Source organism: Vigna unguiculata, chromosome 11, assembly GCF_037176805.1.
Source record: "Vigna unguiculata cultivar grain cowpea cultivar isolate G323 ecotype 2 chromosome 11, ASM3717680v1, whole genome shotgun sequence".
NCBI lineage: Eukaryota > Viridiplantae > Streptophyta > Magnoliopsida > Fabales > Fabaceae > Vigna > Vigna unguiculata.
This window is the reverse complement of record NC_140802.1, coordinates 38313540-38335234: the sequence shown is the minus strand read 5'-3', so window position 1 is coordinate 38335234 and position 21695 is coordinate 38313540. Positions and strand designations below refer to the sequence as shown.

At 31.8% G+C, this 21695-nt stretch overlaps 2 protein-coding genes across 5 annotated transcripts; one reads left to right on the top strand and one right to left on the bottom strand.

The window, feature by feature from the left end:
• The first annotated feature begins 3399 nt into the window (after positions 1–3399).
• On the top strand, positions 3400–10804 carry LOC114169719 (Polynucleotidyl transferase, ribonuclease H fold protein with HRDC domain-containing protein). Of its 2 annotated transcripts, none has more exons than XM_028054987.2 (12): positions 3400–3712; positions 4121–4362; positions 4465–4563; positions 5052–5135; positions 5293–5379; positions 6542–6662; positions 7036–7214; positions 7302–7340; positions 7995–8500; positions 8581–9055; positions 9301–9959; positions 10477–10804. In XM_028054987.2, exons 1-12 carry the CDS (start codon positions 3502–3504, stop codon positions 10481–10483), a joined length of 2709 nt encoding a protein of 902 aa, XP_027910788.1. In that variant the 5' UTR covers positions 3400–3501; the 3' UTR covers positions 10484–10804. The 2 variants fall into 2 exon arrangements, with proteins under 2 accessions (XP_027910788.1, XP_027910787.1); XM_028054986.2 differs by having other exon boundaries at positions 3402–3712; positions 10506–10804.
• Positions 10805–11498: 694 nt separating this feature from the next.
• LOC114169956 (NEDD8-activating enzyme E1 regulatory subunit AXR1-like) lies at positions 11499–19184 on the bottom strand. Of its 3 annotated transcripts, none has more exons than XM_028055367.2 (15): positions 18888–19184; positions 17928–18100; positions 17687–17850; positions 17382–17492; positions 17000–17079; positions 16477–16627; positions 16304–16397; positions 15700–15788; positions 15366–15439; positions 14903–15065; positions 13694–13779; positions 13504–13587; positions 13215–13395; positions 11781–11878; positions 11499–11708 (listed from the first exon to the last, which is right to left on the bottom strand). In XM_028055367.2, exons 1-14 carry the CDS (start codon positions 18923–18925, stop codon positions 11795–11797), a joined length of 1572 nt encoding a protein of 523 aa, XP_027911168.1. In that variant the 5' UTR covers positions 18926–19184; the 3' UTR covers positions 11499–11708; positions 11781–11794. The 3 variants fall into 3 exon arrangements, with proteins under 3 accessions (XP_027911168.1, XP_027911169.1, XP_085524684.1); XM_028055368.2 differs by having other exon boundaries at positions 11499–11705; XM_085668558.1 differs by lacking the exon at positions 18888–19184 and adding an exon at positions 18752–18791 and having other exon boundaries at positions 17928–18029.
• Between the last annotated feature and the right edge of the window lie 2511 nt (positions 19185–21695).

Sequence of the window (21695 nt, the reverse complement as noted above, 5' to 3'; positions counted from 1 at the left end):
ATAAATAATATATAATTGTATAAAAATTTAAGAAAAGATAAAAAAATTTAAAAATCATTAGCTATATTATTAACAAACAGTATAAAATTAAAAAATATATTCACATAAATTTTAAGAAATATAAACTACAAACTTCAAAAGATATAGAAGTAATAAAGAATAAATTAAAAAAAAAATGTATGCTACAAATAAAAATATACATAATGGGAAATATTATAGTTAAAATAAAAGTAAATAACTTTTGTATAAAAGTATGAACTTCATCTTTAGGATACGATTTTATTATTTGAAATTTTGTCCTTTAAACACAAATCCACCTACTCCCATACTATTTTTAAAATATGTCTAGATAGATAATTTTGAAAGGAAATTATTTTGATAAAAAGAAAAACAAAACATTTTATGAAATATTAGAGTATAAATTTATATTATTATTCATAAACTACCCCTTCTTTGACCTTAACCGTAGAACTAAGATAAATAAAATAATTTTTTATTATGTTTGTAATTTTGTATTTGATTTTTTTTTTCAAATAAGTTGTTTAATTAAAAAAAATTAATAAGAAAATTATATTTAACTTACCTAATTATTTTAAATTATTAACCTCCTATGCAATTCATTTACAAACTAACACGTAACTTTTTGTAACAAATAGTATTATTGAGTGAACTAGCTTTGATACGAAAGTAACGTAATTAGGGATGACAATGGAACAGGACGGGACACGTTTTGCTATCCCATATTCATTTTTGTAGAAAAAATTCGTTCTCATTCCTATACCTAAATCTAATGGTATCAAACTTTTGTTGAATTTCCATTTTTATCGGGTAACGAGTATAATCTCATACTCATACCCGTACCTGTTTTCTTACTACTTCAATATTAATTTTAATTATTTTTTATAAAATAATAAAAAATTATGCTAAAGTAAATATAATATTATCAAATATTCAATATTAAGAGGATAATTGTTTCTTCTATATCAAATACTTTAAATAAATTATAATTGTTTACATTTTAGATTAGAATACCAAATAAAATCTTATGAGAACCAAAACATTTATTAAATTTGCAAACATTAATGAAACCTAGTTGATACAATTTAAAAAAATATAAAAGGAAAACAAATATTCAAATTAAAATATATTTTAAATGTTTATTTACTTCAATTTTTTAAATTGTAATGAATATCTTTTTTATAAACTAATAAAAGTTATAATACATCATTTTATCAAAATAACGCAAAGAATAAATAATAAACATAATAATAAATTTGTTGACATAGATCTTATATCTTTTGAACTCCAATATATGTTGGATGTGATAAAAAAATATTCATGACAATTACATTAAATTTTTATATTGTAGTAAATAAAAGTTATTTATACAATTATAGTGAAAAAAATACATTATGATTGATAATGAGTTAGAAAAATAAAAAAAATTAGATAAAATATATTGAAATAATATTTTACATGATGAAAATAAACAACAAATAAAAATATTAAAAAAATTAACAAATGTGTGTTTTAGAAACAATTTGAGACACTAGTGAAAGAAATCGCACAAAGAAAAACAAATGTATAATTAAGGGTATGATAAGATGAAAAATACCTTACAGATCTAAACAAACTTTTCAAATATCAACATATATACTCAATGATTAAGAAATAATGAAAATTGTTTTAGCGAAACAAAATAGTTCTTCAAATGAAACAAAAATGAATAATAATAATAATAATAAGTACATAATATTTTTTTTAATATTACATATTAAATGAAAGATTTATGCTATTAAACAATTAAATTGGTAGTATTAAATGTTCTCATGTGAAAGGAAAATAGATAATAAATAAAAATATTAAAAAATAATAGAAATATTCAAATGTGAGACATAAAAAAAATTTAATTAACATACATCATTTTAACATAATACATATAAGATGAAAAATATATTGGAGATGCGAATGAGTTTCATGACAAACCAAATAATTGGAATAAATAAAAAATAGAAAGTATATATATATATATATATATATAATTACTTAATTAATTGTGAATATTTAAATAATTTAAATGAGGGTGGAGATATGACGGGGATAAGTATTACGGCGGGAATATGTACATTCCCATACCCAATTGAAAAAGTTGGGGATTTCCCATACCCATACTTATACCCATACCTAATCAATGCGGAGATTTCCCATCAAAACGGGAAATGGTTCAGACAATACCCACGAAAGCGGGTTTATTTGTCAACTCTAAACGTAATACTCATAATTTCTCTCTAAATCTAACTTCGATGGAAGTTCCATCTGTTAATGGATAAAAGTTTGATCTTAATTTAAAGTAGACAAACTTTTATTTAAAAATAAAGGAGAAATATTAACAAAATTGATATTGTTGATATTGCTCCTTTATTTCATATGACATTAACTTTCCCAAATATATTGAATTTGTTTTGGATATTGGAAATCCTTAACATAAAAGACAGGGCTAAAATCCATAAGTATTTATAGGTAATTTTGTTAATCCTTGCATAATCAGGACTTATCTTTGTTTACATCAAGATCAAGATGAATTTGGAAGAATGTGGAGTGGAGAGATAGAGAGTAAATTGAAATATTTTTTAAAGATGGAGAGGGATAACCCTAAACTTTAAATCTACAAGATTAGAAGTAATATAAAATAAAGAATGGATAGATTAAAAATAAAATATAAACCATTATTTTTGTAATTAAAGAAAATGAAAAGACACAATTAATATAAAAAAACACTGATATTGGTTAAATGGATAATTTTAATTAACTTGAAATCCATTTCACTACCATTATTTCATCACATGCACTTGCCAATATTCACAGCATGCACCTTTCACACACAAATCACTCCACCACATATTAATGATGAATGATTGTATTGTTTATCTGTCATCCCTGCCTATGTGTATTGAATTTTGTGCATGTCTGCAAATTTTTGCTTGCAGTCAAACGATTGAAATGAACATAAATCTATATGTTCCAATAGTAATTATCTCTGGACGTGACCACTAGCTAAAAATAAATCTCCTTTTTTAGGAACAAACCACTATTAAATTTTTAACTTTGTGTATTAGAAAAACTTTCATAATACACAATATAAAAAAAAATTAAAAATTATAGAAGGAAGTAAACTTTTAGATTTTGATATCTAAAGTTTTTATTTTATTTTAAAAAAATAATTCTAAATTATATAACTTGGAATTTAAAAGAAAAAAAAAATGAAGGTTTTCATAATGATGTAAGGAAAATATAAGGTGAAAAAAAAAATTCCTAACAAAAACATAATCCAAATTGGGCTTTTACGTCTAAGCCCAATTATATCATCCAAAAAATTTCAACATCTGAACATGCAACAAAAATACTTCTTCTTAAATCAAACACCGCTGCTGCCAGCATGAGCGGTCGCCGCCTCCACCGTGCTCAGCACAAAACCCGAACTGAATCTCCCCGAAGAAGAGAATGAGCAACAGGATGCGCGTGACATTTACCGTGGCCACGGTAGCCGTCGCAGCTGCCATCATATCCATTTTCTTGGCCGCGCGAAGGCGCAGGAAGCACGACTCCTCTTCTAGTTCGTGCTATTTGCATTCCGAACAGAAACCACAGAGTGCATTCAAACGCGTATTATCGGACAATTCTTACACTCCGTTCAAGCATCTCAGCAACGACGGTACATTTCACACTCTGCACACTCTTTTCGGTGTTTGGTTGCATTTCAGGGAAGGAACACGTGAAAGTTCAAGCACTCGATCGTGATGCTTATAGTAGTAACTATAGGAAATATACCATTCGAAGACTTTTCTGTTTTTGTTCGTACGATTTTTAGCTTGAGTTTTAAAAACTGAAGAGCTTAATGGAGTTTGCGATATTTTCCGGAGATTTTGAGCTGTGAAATGGATTGAGTTTGAGGAATGTTGAATCTGAAGTGACGAGTCATCGCAATTTCATAATCAAGATTGTTTTTTTATACGGAATGCATAGAGCTAGAAATTCGTTGTTTTAATTTGTGTTTGGATTCTTCATTTAGTTGTGTATGAAGGTTGTGAATATGAAACTGAGTTTAGTTGTTTTCTTGCAGAGGATGCTTCCCATTCGCATCCGTTTGAGGCGGAGATTACAGCATTGTTGAAAACTCCTCCGTCTGAAATTGAATTTGGAACTGAGATCGTAGACTTGGAAATGAAAGATTCATATGTTTGGGTTCACACCGAGACGCAGTTAAAGGAATTAGTTGATGTGTTGAGCGAGGAGAGGTTTTTTGCTGTGGATACAGAGCAACATAGCTTACGATCTTTTCAAGGCTTTACAGCATTAGTTCAGGTAATTTTGAGTATTTGTTTAACAACTAGTCTCTGATTGCTTATCTCAGTAATCTGTTTGATAAATTTGTTGATGTATTTGTCTTTTTATCTCATGGAGCAGATTTCTACACTGGAGAAAGATTATTTGGTTGACACAATTGCCCTGCATGATTTTATGGGCATTCTTCGCCATGTTTTCGCCAATCCTTCAATATGTAAAGTATGCAACTGATCATATTTTAAAATTGTTTAAATACGATTTATAAATTTTGGGAAGAGGGGGTTTACTTAGTTTTTAAAATGTAAAATATAATCGGAATAATACAGATTTTTCCCGGTTTAATTATACTTTTGATCTTTCAGGTATTGTAATGTGGGATTTTGGTCTCTTATTTGTCATGTTATCATCTAGTGTTACATCGGAAAAACCTATTCAGTCTCTAATGTAGAACATATAAAGGGACCAAAATTGCTGATTTGCATTGCAATACCTAGTGGACCTAATTTGCGCAATTGGAATTTTGGGAGACTAAAATCGTACAATTTTGATATTTGGGAACTAGAAGTACGTAGATAGATAGGTAGACATTGCATTGAAAACATACTGTCTATCAAAGATTATTTTAGTTGAGTTTTTTGTCTGTATTTTTTCCATCCAAGTCAATTTACTACGGTTTCTTTCCCTCTCAATTGAAAATTTGTGGATAGGTGTTCCATGGGGCTGACAATGATATAGTCTGGCTACAGAGGGACTTCCACATATACGTTGTTAACCTCTTTGATACTTCAAAGGTGAGCTGCCTTTACATGTTGCCATTATCATGTTGCTGGACCATGGACCATACATAATCATCTCCTCATGCATATCAGAAATGGAGAAGTTTGCATTTTACAATTGATTGGCGTTAACTTCTTATTTTAAATACGGTATGTTGTTCATGTGCTGTAGGCATGCGAGCTGCTGTCAAAACCACAGAAATCACTTGCTTATTTGCTTGAAACTTACTGTGGTGTGACAACAAATAAATTATTACAGGTTTGACACATCGTACTTAATCCTTCACTGAATGACTTTATTAATTAGCCGGGATAACTAATACTTAGTAAAATGCAATACCTAAACTTTTCATTTGCTCATATTAGTTTGAGCATTATTATAAAAGAAATTATAAAGTTATGCCATTTTATTAGCTTTTCGCAATGAAGGGTAGACTTTTTGAGTCTTATCTAGAATGGGAGAATTTCTCTTCCATTCAGGGAACTATTTCTCTTTTGTAAAGATTTCATAACACTCTTTGTAATTATTCTTTCACTTGTTTGTTGGATAAACATCAATTGTAAATTTCTTTTGTACACAGGATTACAAGTGAAACAATAGAAGGAGTTTGACCCCTAGCAGTTGAGATTAAGACTAACATTTATTGTACTGAAATGGCAAACCGTTACAAATGTGTTGGAATAAAGTAATAATTGAGTATTGGTTGAATGGTGAATTTATACTAGACCTTATTGAACAAAAACAGAGAAAAATATAGAGATGCACGCTAAAAGTACAATAGTTTTATTGTATCACGAAACTTTAGTGGTGAATTCATTTTCACAATCATGAGGGCAGATGTAGTAACGCATCTATCCTGACTTTTTACTTGTCATCATGTAAATTGAAATTTAGATTGCTCCAGCAAGTTAGAAGAGATTTCTGAATCATACATTTGAAATAGCTCCCTTTTCTACTTTTAATTAGTAGCCATCTGAACAATGAATTATATTGTGCCTGCAATCGTTTATAATCTTGTTACATTGGTTATTAACGATGCAGGAAACAGGATATTTAATGAGGTATATCAAAGAATTGAACATGGTTTCTTATTTAGAAATGGGGTTAATAAGTCCCAATTATGAGGACACTGCAAAACTGAGTGTTGGTGCCTCTCAATGCCAAGAGGCCCCAATTCTCTCACAAAACATTACAAGATGATCACTTTTTCCACCTCACCTCTTATATATAGGTGACATGCCCCATTGAACTATCTTATCCTACTAACCTAATGTACTTAACTACTGATTGAGCTATCTAGCAAACCTTTTCTTATTTCTTGTATTAAAATATTAAAAGAAAGATACAAGGCTATTATTCTGTGTTTGGGATGTTTTTAGTTAGTGTTCAGAATTGATTTATGTTATATGCTTAATTGTAGCGTGAAGATTGGAGACAGCGCCCTCTCTCGGCAGAAATGGTACATTATGCCCGAACGGATGCACACTTTCTGTTGTATATTGCGAATTGTCTGATCAATGAACTCAAACAACTGGACAACGGTATTCATTCTTGTCTTATGTGAGGAAAGTGAGAAAAGATAGAAACGAGAAAAGTTCTGATAAATGCTAACCATTTTATTTAGTACCCAGAAACTTTGAAAATCTACCTCATCAAGCCCTTGTCCTCCTTTTACATTTTTCACATACCTTGAAAAATATGAGTTTGAAGGAAAACATATTAATTTATACCTGAAACGTGCAAGATCTGCAACAAATGATTATGTTATGGCCTTAGCATCGTGTCATTTTGACCAGATAACATTGATGAATTAACTGAAGAAATAAGTTTGATAGTTGTCACTTCTCATCTCAACAATTTCTTAGGACTCTATGTTAATGTTGTTGGGTCTAAATTCTGAATTTATTATGTCAGAAAACTCTTCCAGTGACAAATTCCATTTTGTTCTTGAGGCTTGTCGGCGTTCAAACACGATATGTTTACAACTTTTCACAAAGGAGATTGAAGCATATCCTGGGGAATATTCTGCATTATCATTATTTTCGCGTCAAGTGAGCAGTCATGGTTCTACGTCTATATCAAATGAAACCCAGGTTTGCTGCTTCCAGTTCAGATTTGAAGTATTGTGAGTGGTCAAATTGATACACTGTTCTAATGTGATCTTCTGATTATGGCTTTAGAATATTGTGAGGCAACTATGCGCATGGAGAGATCTGATGGTGAGTTATAATATATAAAGGCTCCTTAAATTTAGATACCATTATAGATTAGTTTTATAAATATTACAGTGACTATCAGTCTTTCTTAACTTCCTTTAGTTTAAATACTGCTTTACTTTGCACATTATGAGATGGAGCATAAATTCATTCTGTGTTCCCAGTCATTTGAGAGATATCGTAATTTTTTTTTCAAAATATGGCAACATTTTTTATGTGGTCTGGCAAAATAAAACTTATTTTAATAATGGACTTAAAGAATACATTGACAATTGGTTTCTGGTATGTTGAAAATACTTGACATATTCAGTTATTTATTGGTGGGATAATTTTTCAAGTCTATTTAAGTTCATTTCTGCCATAATATATCCAAAGAAAAAATTTACAAAACTAATTCTGTGATGGATTTAACTTATTTTGGAGAAATAATCACTTCTTTTGCTAACTTTAATTTTTTGGGGGAAAAAAACTATTATTTTCTCAGAAAAAACGGTTTCCAAGCATGTGCTTAGTTAAAATGAAATAAATTTATAAATGAAGATTCTGTGTAGCTTGCTGTACAAATTTTAATGTAGTGCTGAAAATATTCTATTTGGGGCCAGAAAATTGTATGTTAGTAACATGAGTTGATTATTCTGTGGCATGTCCATACTTCAGGCTCGTATTCATGATGAGAGCTTAAAATATGTACTCTCAGACCAGGCAATTGTTGCTTTGGCAAGTCAGCCTTCAGCTAGTCACTCTGAAATACACAAGATCATAGCCCAGGCTGACATCAATATGGAAATGGGTGTGAACTCTTTCATCATTTCCCCATCTCCTGTTGTTTGCAGTCACCTCACTGATATCTATCATATGCTTGCAAACAAGTTGGTTAATGATGATGATGATATTTATTCAGTGATTCTTCAGAAGTGTATAGGTCAAAATGGGAATTGTCCGCTTTCTATATTCAATTATGCTTTGTTGATAAACAATAATCTAAGACCTAATTTAGCCCATAAACAACTGGGCCCAAAAAATTCTAAACAATATTCTCGGAAGGCTTCTCGAGATTTGTTTGTTCAAAAGTTCTCTTGTAAATCTCCTGTTTATCACAATTGCCGGATATTTGCTAATGATGGGAGGCTACTTTGTTATTGTGACGAGAAGAAGCTTAAATGGTTTGTGCACTTCATTTTTTTTTCTAGTTTAGACTAAAAGTTTCTGTTGGTTTCTCTTAGATTAATATTTAGATTTCCAGGTATCTTAGTCGGGATCTTGCAAAACTTGTTGATGAGGATCCCCCAGCTATAATGCTTCTTTTTGAACCCAAAGGCCGCCCAGAGGACGAAGACAATGACTTCTATATCCAGAGCAAGAAAAATATATGTGTTGGATGTGGTGAAGGAAATCACTATTTACGGTATCGAATAATCCCATCATGTTACAGAATACATTTCCCTGAGCATTTGAAAAGCCATCGTTCTCATGATATTGTCCTACTTTGTGTGGATTGCCATGAGGTCGCACATGCTGCCGCAGAAAAGTACAAGAGAAAAATAGCTGTTGAATTTGGGATTCCTCTCTACCTTCGGAGGGTAGTTCATCCAGGTCAAAAGACTGAAAAACAAATTGAAGAGAGTGGTGTATCTCCATTACAGTTACGAACAGCTGCTATGGCTCTTTTACGCCATGGACCAAGAATGCCTCTCAATCGTCGAGAAGAACTGACGGAGGTTTGCTTGTATTTGTATTATTATTTTGGTTGCTTTGACACAGTTATTGACTATTGAAGCTGCCCACATGATGAAATTCTATTCAATAGTTTCAACTAAACGTTGTTAGAGATAGCGAAGTTAAATTGATCTGTTTAAGGAATTCTTTGCAGATAGATTAGATGCATTATACCTATAAAATATGGGTTCTACATTATACTTCTGTAGTGATTATCATTGTTAGTTATTTGTTAATTTACATGCAGATTATAAAGAGATATTATGGAGGAAGGGACATATCTGACGAAGATCTAGAAAGAGCTTTGCAAGTTGGCATGACGCCTCATGAGAGAAGACGATTTGAGAAGAAGAGAGGGTTTTCTTTTAAATATTCTACAGGGAGTACTGCCACAGTACCAGAACAGAATTTTGATGCCGAATTAAAAGCTGATGTGGATGACTTAAAAGCCGATACCCATGAAGGCTCATATGCAAATGAAGTAGATACGGAGCTTTTAATAAGAAAAGATGATTTTAGAAACTCCACTTCAGCTTCTGATGTTACAGTTAACGGACCTGACTCTGCAACTTTGAATGAAAATGCGATTACAGTTGCAACTGCAGATTGCAATGAAGGCGGTGACTCTGCTGCTGTAGATGTTGATAACAGCTGTCTGAACAGAACACAAACAAATGGACTTGATGACTTGTCTTGTTCCCCCAATGATGAAAAATCTATGCATACCGAACATAATTCAAAACTCTCTCTCTTGGGACATGGACCTCATGGGAAACAAGTTGTAGAACATTTACTGAGGGAGTATGGCGAAGATGGCATTCGAGAGTTTTGTCAGAGATGGAGACAAGTATTTGTGGACGCTGTAAAACCACGTTTTCTTCCTGGTGGTTGGGATGTAAAACACAGGTATGCTATCATTATCTGTTCTTTTGTCTTTCTAATCACAAGTTATTATCCTTATGCTGTTAATTTATGCTCAATGAGCATTTATTTCATATATTCAATATACCTTTTGAGGCTATTGCCGTTGAATCTGTGGGTTACAAGAACATAAATAATACTCTCGTCCTAAAAAAACTGAGAATATAAACAAATCATTTTCTAGTTGGAGCAAAAAGGACTAATTATTCACGATTCGGAAAAGGAGACTAGTTTTAGTTTTCATACATCATAACATTGCGAATATACTTATATTCAAAATTCGGCATCACATTATTTGGCCAGCCATCTAATTTATTTATTTACTTTGAACTTCGTTCAGTTTCCAAGGTAATTGATGATGCTTAAAATCGTCCTCAATATATCTTGTTAATATCCCAAAATCTTTATATGTTATTTTTGCTGTCTATTAGGTAGTTATTTGCAGAATAGACTTGTAATACTGATGTGTATAGAAACTGAGTTTATCATTCCTTTCCTCGAGGCTTTGATTTTGGACACTATTTTTGCCAGTGGAAGAAGGGACTTCGGGGAGTTCAGTGTGTACAAACCTGACAAGAGAGAAGCTTCAGCAACTGCAGATTAATTACAGTAACCTGAATGTTTTTGTACTTCAATGCCGTCAAAATCTGTTCCATACTCAGCTTCCCCTCGCATAGAAACTACATAGACTCGCTAGTTTCATATTTTGTTGTTGATTTTACTATTTCATAATTCCGAGTTTCGCCCTTTTTGTATTGTAACAATAGCACAAATGACATCTAAGGACATTTTTGCCCATGCTATAATTATTCGAACACGAGTTTACAAAAGCAACAGCGTTGTGGCATGTTTACCAAACCAGAAGCAAATTCTAAGGCAAAGAACCATCGTAGCCATTCCAAGCCATCAGCGGCTAAAGCAATAGAAGGTGTTCCCCTTTTTATTTGAAAAAATAATCCCATTTTCTGCTTTACAAACTTTAAAATTAGGGTAGGAAGTATGTTGATTGAATGTAACGTTAATTTTCAATTTTTTTTTTCCTTATCAAACGATTTTCTTTATATATGAGGAAAACCTATACGAAATAAAAGATAGTAGCGAACGATGAACGCGACATCAAAGATACTAAATTTTTTAATTAAAAAATAAATAAAAAATTTATGATTACACAATTACGTTCTGAATCCAAGCTAAAGAAATGTCACAGTAAAACTTCGTGTGCAAAAATGAAAAACATGATTAAAATTTAAAATTAAATGTGACATGAAAGATATTAAATTAGATCACGGGTGGATTATTACATCTGCCATTTTGTTTAGTATTATAGAAATGGGCATGCTCTTGTGTTCCAATAGACCCTTTTTCTTATCTAATTCTTGTTTATACATTTATATTTATTTTGGCAGGAATGAATAAAAAGGCCTCAGTGTAGAGGATCAATACAAAATTTTAGTCAGTATTGTCCATGAAAATTCGACAACCAGGCAATTATACTTATCGCTGCAGCTAAAAAGACACTCTAGATAACATGTAGGCAAATAATTCATTTCATTAGGAAGAAGAGCACTTAGATTTTGCAAATAAATATCTTCCAATATTGACGTTAGTCTCATCCATATTCGGTTACAAAATTTGTGTATAAAAGAAGAATCCTAACGAGCCAAAAAGCCCTCGGTAGTGCGCGCAAGATTAAAGGATAAACGATTGTCTGCTCCATCAACCCTGAATCTTCTTCTGATGGCAGAACCATTAAAAGTTATGTTGAGAATACGAAATTGAACCATAGTACAAAACAGTAACTATTACCATGGTACAAGCAGTTATAGTGACAACAGCTGTGATTTGTGGTCAATGCCGTTGAATATGTAGGTTCCGGACATTGGTACGAATTGCTTTGTTATGAGCTGCGACAAACATAAATACCGTGATTCCCAAATCAAATACAATATAATTATTAAATAGGACAAACAAAATTAACTTCCGCTGTTAGAACATGCATTTAAGACGATTTTGCAAGACTATGGCTACCTGAAACTACAAAATCCCATTATCATACTGTGAACAACCTCGATTCAAATGCATTGTGATGGATGCTTAGTCGAAAAACTGATTTTCCTAAAAAATGGATAATAATAAGGTGATTATCCATATCTATTGTTCAATGTTTAAGTTATACGAGTATGAGAATGTGTTGAGGAATACTTACCTATATATCATACAATCATACTACAGCTATATCTAGCTTCCGGTGTAAGCCTTTTTACATTGGTTCCCAACTACTACACCTCATTTTCTTAGTTTTTCAGTAGCGTTCATCTTCACAAACAGTGGTTGTGTTAAAATTATTACTAAGTATCTGAACAAAATTTATTTTACCTCCTCCCTAATCTTATATATTTGAACTCACTGGCCGTTACTCTGTGATAGACATGTGTGTAGTTGAAAGTGTACAAATACACCACTTTATTTGCTCCCAGTGACTTACAATCTTAGATCCACTACTGTTCACATACATTATTTATAGGAGGTTAGTGAGCAATACCCTCATTCCCAACCCAAGTCCTATCTATGGCATGAATCCCCTCGTGTGAATCCATTATCATTGTAACCTGCTCACTACTTGTTTAACAACCTTCCGCACCTAAACTCTGATAATATCAACAGGAAACTTCATACACTATAAATGTTGGCCATATACACATGTTATTGTCCAAATCCACAATCGAACTCTTGGACTCCATTTTATTTTCTTAAAAAACCTAAGATTTTGGTTTCATAGATCAGGGAACAGGTAATTGATAAAATAATGAATTGGGGTCCAGTGAATATGACATTGAGCAGGAATGAGGATACTGCTTTCTTCTGTTACATGGTTTTGTATCTGAATCTGGATACACAATACCCGGCCAAGACGGGCCATGATCATTGGGCATTGGACGCATTATGATGAATTGTGTTGGAACAAGGAAATTTTTTAATAAAACGTCCCTCGCTCAAGCAGGGATCATTTCAAAAGATGGGAAAATACAACAAAAGGACAAGTTTATCTGACTTATTTTTAAGCTTGTAATTTGTATTTAGTGTCTCCTGTGTTAACTTCCATGGCTTGGGTTAATGGAAGACAAAATGTGACTGGACCAAGACGAGGTTGCAAAATTTTCTCACTATAGGCTAAGAAAACAACCCAAGCGATGAAAAGCTTGCAAACGAGACTATTCAGGATGAGCTAGACTAGCTAACCTTGATCACTTCTTGCGATGCAATTCCTCCAACCAAAGCAGCAACAGCATGAAGCTCTGCAGCACCAAAGCGACACATCTCGTTGATAAGGTCCTCAGCCAAAGTGGCACCATTGCATCCCAAATCATTAAGTAAGCTGATTGCTGTGCTCTTTAATCGAGGTATATCCTCATCCATGGCACTTCACAACAATCAACGAATAAGCAAAAACCAATCTCAAAAATAAGTGCCATTATAAAAAAGGAAAATACTGAGATTTCAGACCCTGAACAGTGTGAAGCATCATTACCTGTCAAATTGTCCGGGAAAACTATTGTAATTGGCAGCAAACCGGTCAGCCGCACGAAGCAAAATATAAATTCCCATGGCAATGCTGCAACCCGTAACCACAAAAGCAGCTTTTCAGCAAAACAAATTTCCGCAGATTAATTTGTAATATGAAAAACCATCCAAGAAACAATTTATAAAATGAACATAACCTGGAATCCTCATCAGTTAAGTACTTCTGTAAATCAGGTAAGTTTGGAGCATTAAACTCATCTTCTATTAGACGGTACCTGCAAACCTACAAAATAAAAATTAAGATCAGTACAGAAGACTTTGCAGGCATCTGCAATCGTGCAATTGCCCTACATACTAGAAAAGGGGGAGGAAAGAAGCTGAGGGAGAAATAAACATTTGCAATCATAGACACAGAATATACCCAACTTCCATGATTCATTAACAGCAATAACGATAGAAATAATACTCTACCATTAACAAGAACTTGGTGGAATTTTCAATCGATCTTTTGGATCCCAAAACAAAAAATAATAGTGTAATCCTTTTGAATGTTCATTCTACAAAGCTACAAATGAAAAAAAAAAAAATAGCCACATTCTTAGAGCGTAAGGAAAATTGGGTCATAGAATCACCAAGGTGCCATTGAGTGGAATCAGAATGGGCAGTGATGGAATTAAATAGAACCTAACCAATGCTTGATTTATTTTGAGCCAGCTAAAAAAATTTTAATCTAACTAAATTAGATTACTGCAGCAAACGGATGAAAGCAAATAAGCAGCCCCTTGGAGAATTCCTTAGAAGCATTCACTTAATCTAAATTGCACAATAAAAGCCATGTGTAGGTTATACATCATCTTATTTCATTTCAAGCTAAGTAGGTTAACAAATGCCTTCAGAACATTGGTTAAGCACTAAGGGAGTGGAAAGTTTTCACTAAAATAAGTTAATAATACACCCTTGGTGCCCTTAAGGCACTCGTTAGCAATACCAGAAGACAACAGTAGAGTATCGCAAGTTAAAAGACAGTCAGGTATACCACACGGGTAAAATCCACAATAGTTAAGACTTTTCAAAGACAAGAATGCCAAGCTCTTTAAATTATAGGTGCTTATAGAGAAGTTAGACAAGGAAGCCTCTGAAAAAGTTAAAATACATTAGTTGATTTTAACTTATAAATGAAATGAGAAATATAGTCATTTTACTTCTTGGATTCATTTTATTTGTCTCTCTAGAAAGTGCTTGTTATGAAGTTTATTTAAACTAGCCAATTGTCCATTATGTATAGATAAGCAAAGACATGTGGTAACCAGACAGATTGAAGCAAATAATCATTCAAAAATATGGAGATCATTCACAATCATTATTAGTTATATAAATTGAATCTGATTGAAAGTTCACAAGCTTACTTTGAGTTTTCTTGCATTTTTACAGAAGCTTTTAATCGTTGACCTTGGAATGCTATTTGAATCTCTACCAATCTTCTTCAATATACCTCTCACTAGATGTTCTATTACAAGAAAATCAGCCTCAGCTTTAGCGTGATAGATATTCTGCAAATTCACATATTGCCTGCAGGAACATCAATATATCTCAGGTAAATAAACTAACTATTCAAAAGGAAAGAACCAGAGATATTTGGCTGAAACTATATGCATGAAGACCGCACAGAAATTGATTTATGTGAGCTTATTATGTTAATTAGAAAAAAGTAGAGGATATATGGTTTCCTCTAAATTAGAGATCTTGTTGCCTATAGACCGCTATAAAATAAATGTAAATATTCTATCATGATTTTTCAACACTAATGATCATTAATTTTTAGAGAAAATAAAAATTGCTCTGAAAATTTGTAAATTTTTGGATAATTACTCAGTGGAAGAAGTCATATCTGGTATAGATCCTTCAAGGGGTACCTCCCCGCCACCTTCATTTGCAATGAAATCCTGCAAAAGGGTGAGAAATGTACCATCAAATCACCAAAGTATAGGCAATCAATCAAGACCACTCACACAAATAACAGTTGTCTCACAGCAGTGAATTACAACAAACTCACAGGTAACACCTTTCTGTTACTACTCCAGCCTTCAATTTCACAAGTTCTAACTAATTGCCATCCAATAAAAAAACATTATAATTTTAAATATATATGATTTTTTCCACATCAAGTGAAGCAAAGCCCGTAATGTGATGATGAAGCACCAACCTTCAGAGCTGCCACCAATACCCAAAAATCTGACGAATTAGAATCCACTTCAACAGAACTATCATTTAGTATCTGTTGCAACTCCGTACCTAAGAAAGTACACAACATTAGAAAATAAATCATATTTTTTATTGGGCTGCAGATGTAAATGTTTATACAATAGCTACGTATTCTAGTTTTAGAAGAAAATAACTTTTTTTTTATTGAAGAAAAAAATAAAAACTAGAAAAGCAATTCACATAACACCACCCTTAACTGGTAAGGATACATTCTTCATAGCAAGCAATGTATGGATTTGTCATTTTTCACAGAGGAAGAATTCTCCATCAAACAGGTTGATAGTAACTTCAGTGCAAAACTCAACAAATAGATTTTTGGAACCCTAACATAGAACACTTGAAATTTAAAAAAACAAAACAGTTTTCTTTAGTATTATTATTGTCCCACCTCCAAGCATCCTGTCAAATTTAAACCTACAAGCTCCCAAAAAAAATCCATAGTCATGCTCCCTATCCAATAAAACAAAAAGGACACAGAGATTCTTGAAATGAAGATTAACAAAGGAAAAAAGTTAAAATAAGTCAATAAAAAATTATCTACTTACTAATTCCTCGGGGAGCAAATACTTTGAATGATGAATCAATAGCCTCTTTATAATTATCTTCATCTTGTGCAACCATCCCAGCCTTAAGAAGCTCCTACATATTCACATTCAAAGCTAATTATATAACAAGAATAACAGTAGATAAAAAAAAGACTAAATGATTTAACAACAACCTTGAACTCCTTCTTTTCTTCTCTAGTCGATGGAAGCCTACCACCATGGCTTTTTGTCCACTCATCAGCCTTCTTGACAAGAATGACAACATATGGTACGTGTTTATGGACCACAGGATCTTGAACATTCAAATCAATGTCATCTGCAAATCTGTACATAACCATGAAATAAAAATTCAAGTGAAACTGGGGAAGGAACATGTCTATGGTCTCAGCTTTTCAGGAATTACTTAGGTTGACAGGACTAGTGACATAGATGAAGGAAAAACCAAATCTTACTATACAAGCACACGAAATGAGCAGCAAAGTGCACAAGGGGTCCAACCTAGTGGAGTCCAGGAAGGGCACATGTAAACAGCCTTCACCCCATTACTGGAGACTCTGGAGAGGCTATTTCCATGATTTGAGCTCATGACCTCCGGGTCATACGGCAGTAACCTTACCATTGCACCAAGGGCCAAGGCTTGCCCTTATCTTAGCATAGAAAAAAATTAGCCGAAAGAAAGATAAAACTACTCTATACCTCTTGAGTTCAGGCCAAGGGTTATTTAAACGTAGATCATCCAAGAAATGTTCAGGCTTTGACTCAATCACATCATGTTCCTAATAAAGACAACAAAAAGTACTATTAAACCAAAGCATGCAAATTATGTTGATGCTCACAAACACACCAATGCTTTAATAAAGGTATTGCAATCCCAGCCACTATTTCCCTTCTCTTTTTAATACAATTTTCCAAATGGACACATTCAATTATTTTTAAACTCTCTGACAAGTCAAATATTAGATCAAAGTTAAATTGGTGATAAAAAATAATAGCTCATTTCCTCAGGCATCATATCATTCCTTGAACATGTAACATCGTCAAATACAATGAATTTAAAATTGTCCATTTATTTAATTACCTTCACACTAATTCGAACAAACCCTGTAAGGCCATAGGAGCGAGCAAAGATCAAAATCACATTTGCCTCCCTGCAGATTCGGTCAAGCTTAATCATTGAATATTCCACGAGCTGAAAGTTTATCAAAGTTAAAGGTTACCTTAATTGAATAATAAAGATATATTGTCAATTGATGAATTGATAGCTTTCTTTCAATGACAAAGAAACACGAAAAAACAGAATTATGAACAGAGGCAAACAATCATGTTTGCATACAAACTCGAATTATTTATCTCATAGGAGTTGAGTGCATCATAGTAGCATACCTGAGTGGCAACAACCAAAGTAAATTGAGAAAAGAATGATGGATTTGTCTCAATCAATGTTTCAGGAGACTCTTCTACAAACTTAGCTTTAACTGCGTCATTCAGCTCTTGAAGAAATGAGCAAACACATTTTGCCTTTGACTTTCCAAGACTTGACTCGTCCACTACAATTATGAGAATAAAATGAGACCTAAAAGAGTTTCAGAAACGCATAACCAGGTAGAATAACAAGTTGCTGTACCCAAAAAATTGTTTCCAAGGTCACCCTCTTCAACTTTAGATCCATCAACTACAGTGATGCTTCCAATCCCACCAAGAACAAGATTCTTGAGCGTTTCAGAACCTGTTGGACCACAGTTAAGTAAGCAAATACTAGATTTCTCAAGGTCTGCTTGTCCTTGATCACCCCATATTCTGCATTTTCAAATAAATAATGAAATATGGATGAGATCAAGAGATGTCTCAAAGACTGTCCCCAAAGAAGTTAATAGAAATTGGCAAGACAAGCACAATCTTCTGTTTAAATCTTCAATTACTAAAATAACACCATATTTTCACTTCATTTCTGCATTTCCCGTTTTATATACAAGAAAGAGTGAAAAACTTTCTATTATTTCCGTTTCCCTATACAAGCTTAAAATAGAAAATGAAACATCATACCTTTTCTCAAACCAAACGACCTTAAGATTCTAATTTCAGATCCAAATACATAAAACACAAGCACATAGACAAAATTCACAAAGGAAGCACAAGAATGAGAACAGTTACTCTTCCTGCCACTACAAATCAAAACATTTCACTAAACAAAATAACAACTAGTTTCTGCCTTTTGCGTATTAAAAGCATCTCCATTACAAGATGCATCTATTCAAACACAGAAAATTCCACTCGAGTTCATCAATATTTCACAACATTTAATCAAATCACCAAACCCCAAACACCAAATGGACCTTCAGTCAATATTTCACAACATTCACACGACGCCTTAACAAAAAATCCACTCGTTCAACTAATTAACACGTGCGTGAATCAACTAATTAAAACGTGAATCAATTGACAGCGTACCACAATAAGAAAGTCCAATACTCATACCAAAAATTAGTTCTCCGCCGCGCCATTGAGTTGGCTAGGTTTTTTAGACGAACAATGTTAGGTTAAAACGAAGTGGAAAATTAGGTAAATAAGAAAATAGCAAGAGTACCTGAGTTGGCGATCGTACTTAACCTTAGGTTCTGCCATTGTTGAATTCAGACGTTTTTTTATCTCCTTTTTTTTCTCACTTTTTCAGTTGCTATTTGTTTGGTACTTCAGAGTAGTAGCTTGTTTTGCTTGCTACGAACGCAGTGTATCAGTTTCAGTTTAGTTTGTCGAGTGAGAAAGGGAAACTTGACGCCACGCGTTCAAGAGACGAACGACGTCGTGCGATTCTAGCTTCAAACAATATTCGGATTCTGCATCACTTTTTTTATTATGCAAGGACAGGAGAAGAAGAAGGTTACGAAATGTATAATCCCGTAGTTATTTAATCACATTTGTTAATTATTAGTGATCATATTTATTAATTATTAGTTAAAACAGTTTTTTTTTTACGATAGTAAAAAAAATTAATTTTATTATAAATATAAATAATTTTTATGATTTATTATAAATAATTTTTATATTTTTTTAAAATAATTTTATAATTAAAAATTATTAAGTATTTAAAAACGGAATTATAGATTTTTATATAAGTATGGATTACAACCCTTTATATTTTGAAGTCTAATTAATTTAAATATTATAATTTAAGTTTATGATAACTTTTTTGTTTTTTATTAAATATTAATGGCTTTAAATTTTAATTAATTAGTATATCTTTTCTGTTATTTCTAACTTGATGATTGATTGTTGTTATGATTTCTTAGTTTATTTAACTCTCATCACGTTCATGATTTCCATATTTTATATTTTATAATTTTATATGATTTAATAATTTATCTATGTATTTGGATAGATAAATTATTTTTTTATGCTTATGCTTATATTTATTTTTCAAATTTATCTTTTAAATAAAAGTTTTATATTAAATGAAAATAACTTTTTTAATCAAATTTACTGTTTTTTTTATATTTGATTTTTTTTTATTTGATATTTTTAAAAATTAATATTTTTTTTATACAAAACCACCTAAAATAATAGAAACTATTTATAATAAAATTATAAAAATTATATATATTTAATTTCATAATTATAAGAATAATAATATTTTTTTTACTTTTAATCATAAAAAAAGTGAATACATGTATATTTTGACTAGTAATTTCATAATTTTGTTATAATTTTTTAATTCTATAATTTTACAAATTTATAATTTTAAAATTTTATGAATTTATAGTTTTATAATTTCTAAATTTTATAATTTAACAACTTTATAATTTCATAGTTATAATTCTAAATATAGAATTTTATAATTCTAAAATTAATAATTTTACAATTTTATATTTTTATAGTTTTATAGTTTTATAATTTTATAATATTATAATTTTACAATTTTATAATTTATAATTTATAATTTTATAATTTTATAATTTTATAACTTATAATTTTATACTTTTACAGTTTTATCATTTTATAACTTTTGTAATTTTATAATTTTTAAAATTTTTAATCTATAATTTTATAATTTTATGATTTTTATAATTTGATGATTTGATGGTTTTATAATTTTATTAAAGAGGTATAATTTTAAGATGAATACTATATAAGGTTCATAATTAGATAACATAATTATGTTCTATGAATGAGCTAGATTTGCAGGATTGGTTGAGTGTATTGTTTCTTCTACAAATAAATCAATAAATCTTCTATATATACATAAGTGAAAGAAGGAGTCGATATATGAAATATCTGGAGAAAGAAAAAAATATTTCTCGGTTCAATTTTCCCTCGTAAATAATATTAAGAGTCTCATTAAATATATTTTGGTTTAATTACTCGTAAGGTATCCAGTTTGGGTCAAGGGGTGTTAATTTGGTACCCGGCGAAAAAAAGTTTCAATTTGGTACCTAAGTTATTTTAAGTGCATCAATCAGGTACATTTTCATTGAGCCGTTAAAGTCATTAACGTTGACGAATGAACAAGATCTGTTGACACAAATATTTGACACGTGGTATGACACTTATTTCTGACATGGTATTTTCAAAATATCTAATAAAGTAATTTGCGTTTGAATTAAAAAATTAAGTCTTTGAAAGTGTTAAGTTTGGAAAGTTGAAAAGGTGAGTGAGAAGTGAGAAGGTATGGAGGAAGAAGCGATCGGGGCTTCTGCAAAATCGAAGGGCGAATCGATCGGAGAAGGTGAAATCGTTCGGAGAAGGTGAAATCGTACGGAGAAGGTGAAATCGTTCGGAAAAGGCGATCAAAGGTATGTTTTTTTTAGACCCATGTTCTTCGTTCTCTTCAGGGCATGGATTTAGTTCTTTTTTTATTCGAATGCGTTTGCTTTGAAATTGGTGTGTTGGTATGCTTTAGGGTGTTGTTTTTATACGCGTTTGTCGGTTGAATGTGCTTTTTAAGTAATGTGGTTGGGTGTGTATTTGTTTAATCAATTTTGTGGTCCACCGTTTGTGTGAAAGTGACGGTGTTATAGTTGTGGTCCCCCATTTTAAATTGTTTGTCGGTGTGTATGTGATATTGACTGTAAATTTGGTATTATTGTTTGGGCAATTTTATAGATTACAAATGAACGACCACTTTGAAGTTGTCTTCCACCATGGGGGAAAGTTTATAAATGATGGGTCACTAAAATACGTGGGTGAGAGCAATACCCTTACATGTGACCCAGATAGATGGAGCTACATCGAAATATTGTCCATTCTGAAGGAAATGGGGTATGTGAACATCAAAGAGATGTGGTATTCAGTGGGCGGAGGTTCAGTGTTGGAAGGAAGGTTAGAGTTGCTAAGTGATGACAAATGGGCATGCCATATGGTGAATATTGCCATACTCAATGGCCAAGTGCATCTTTTT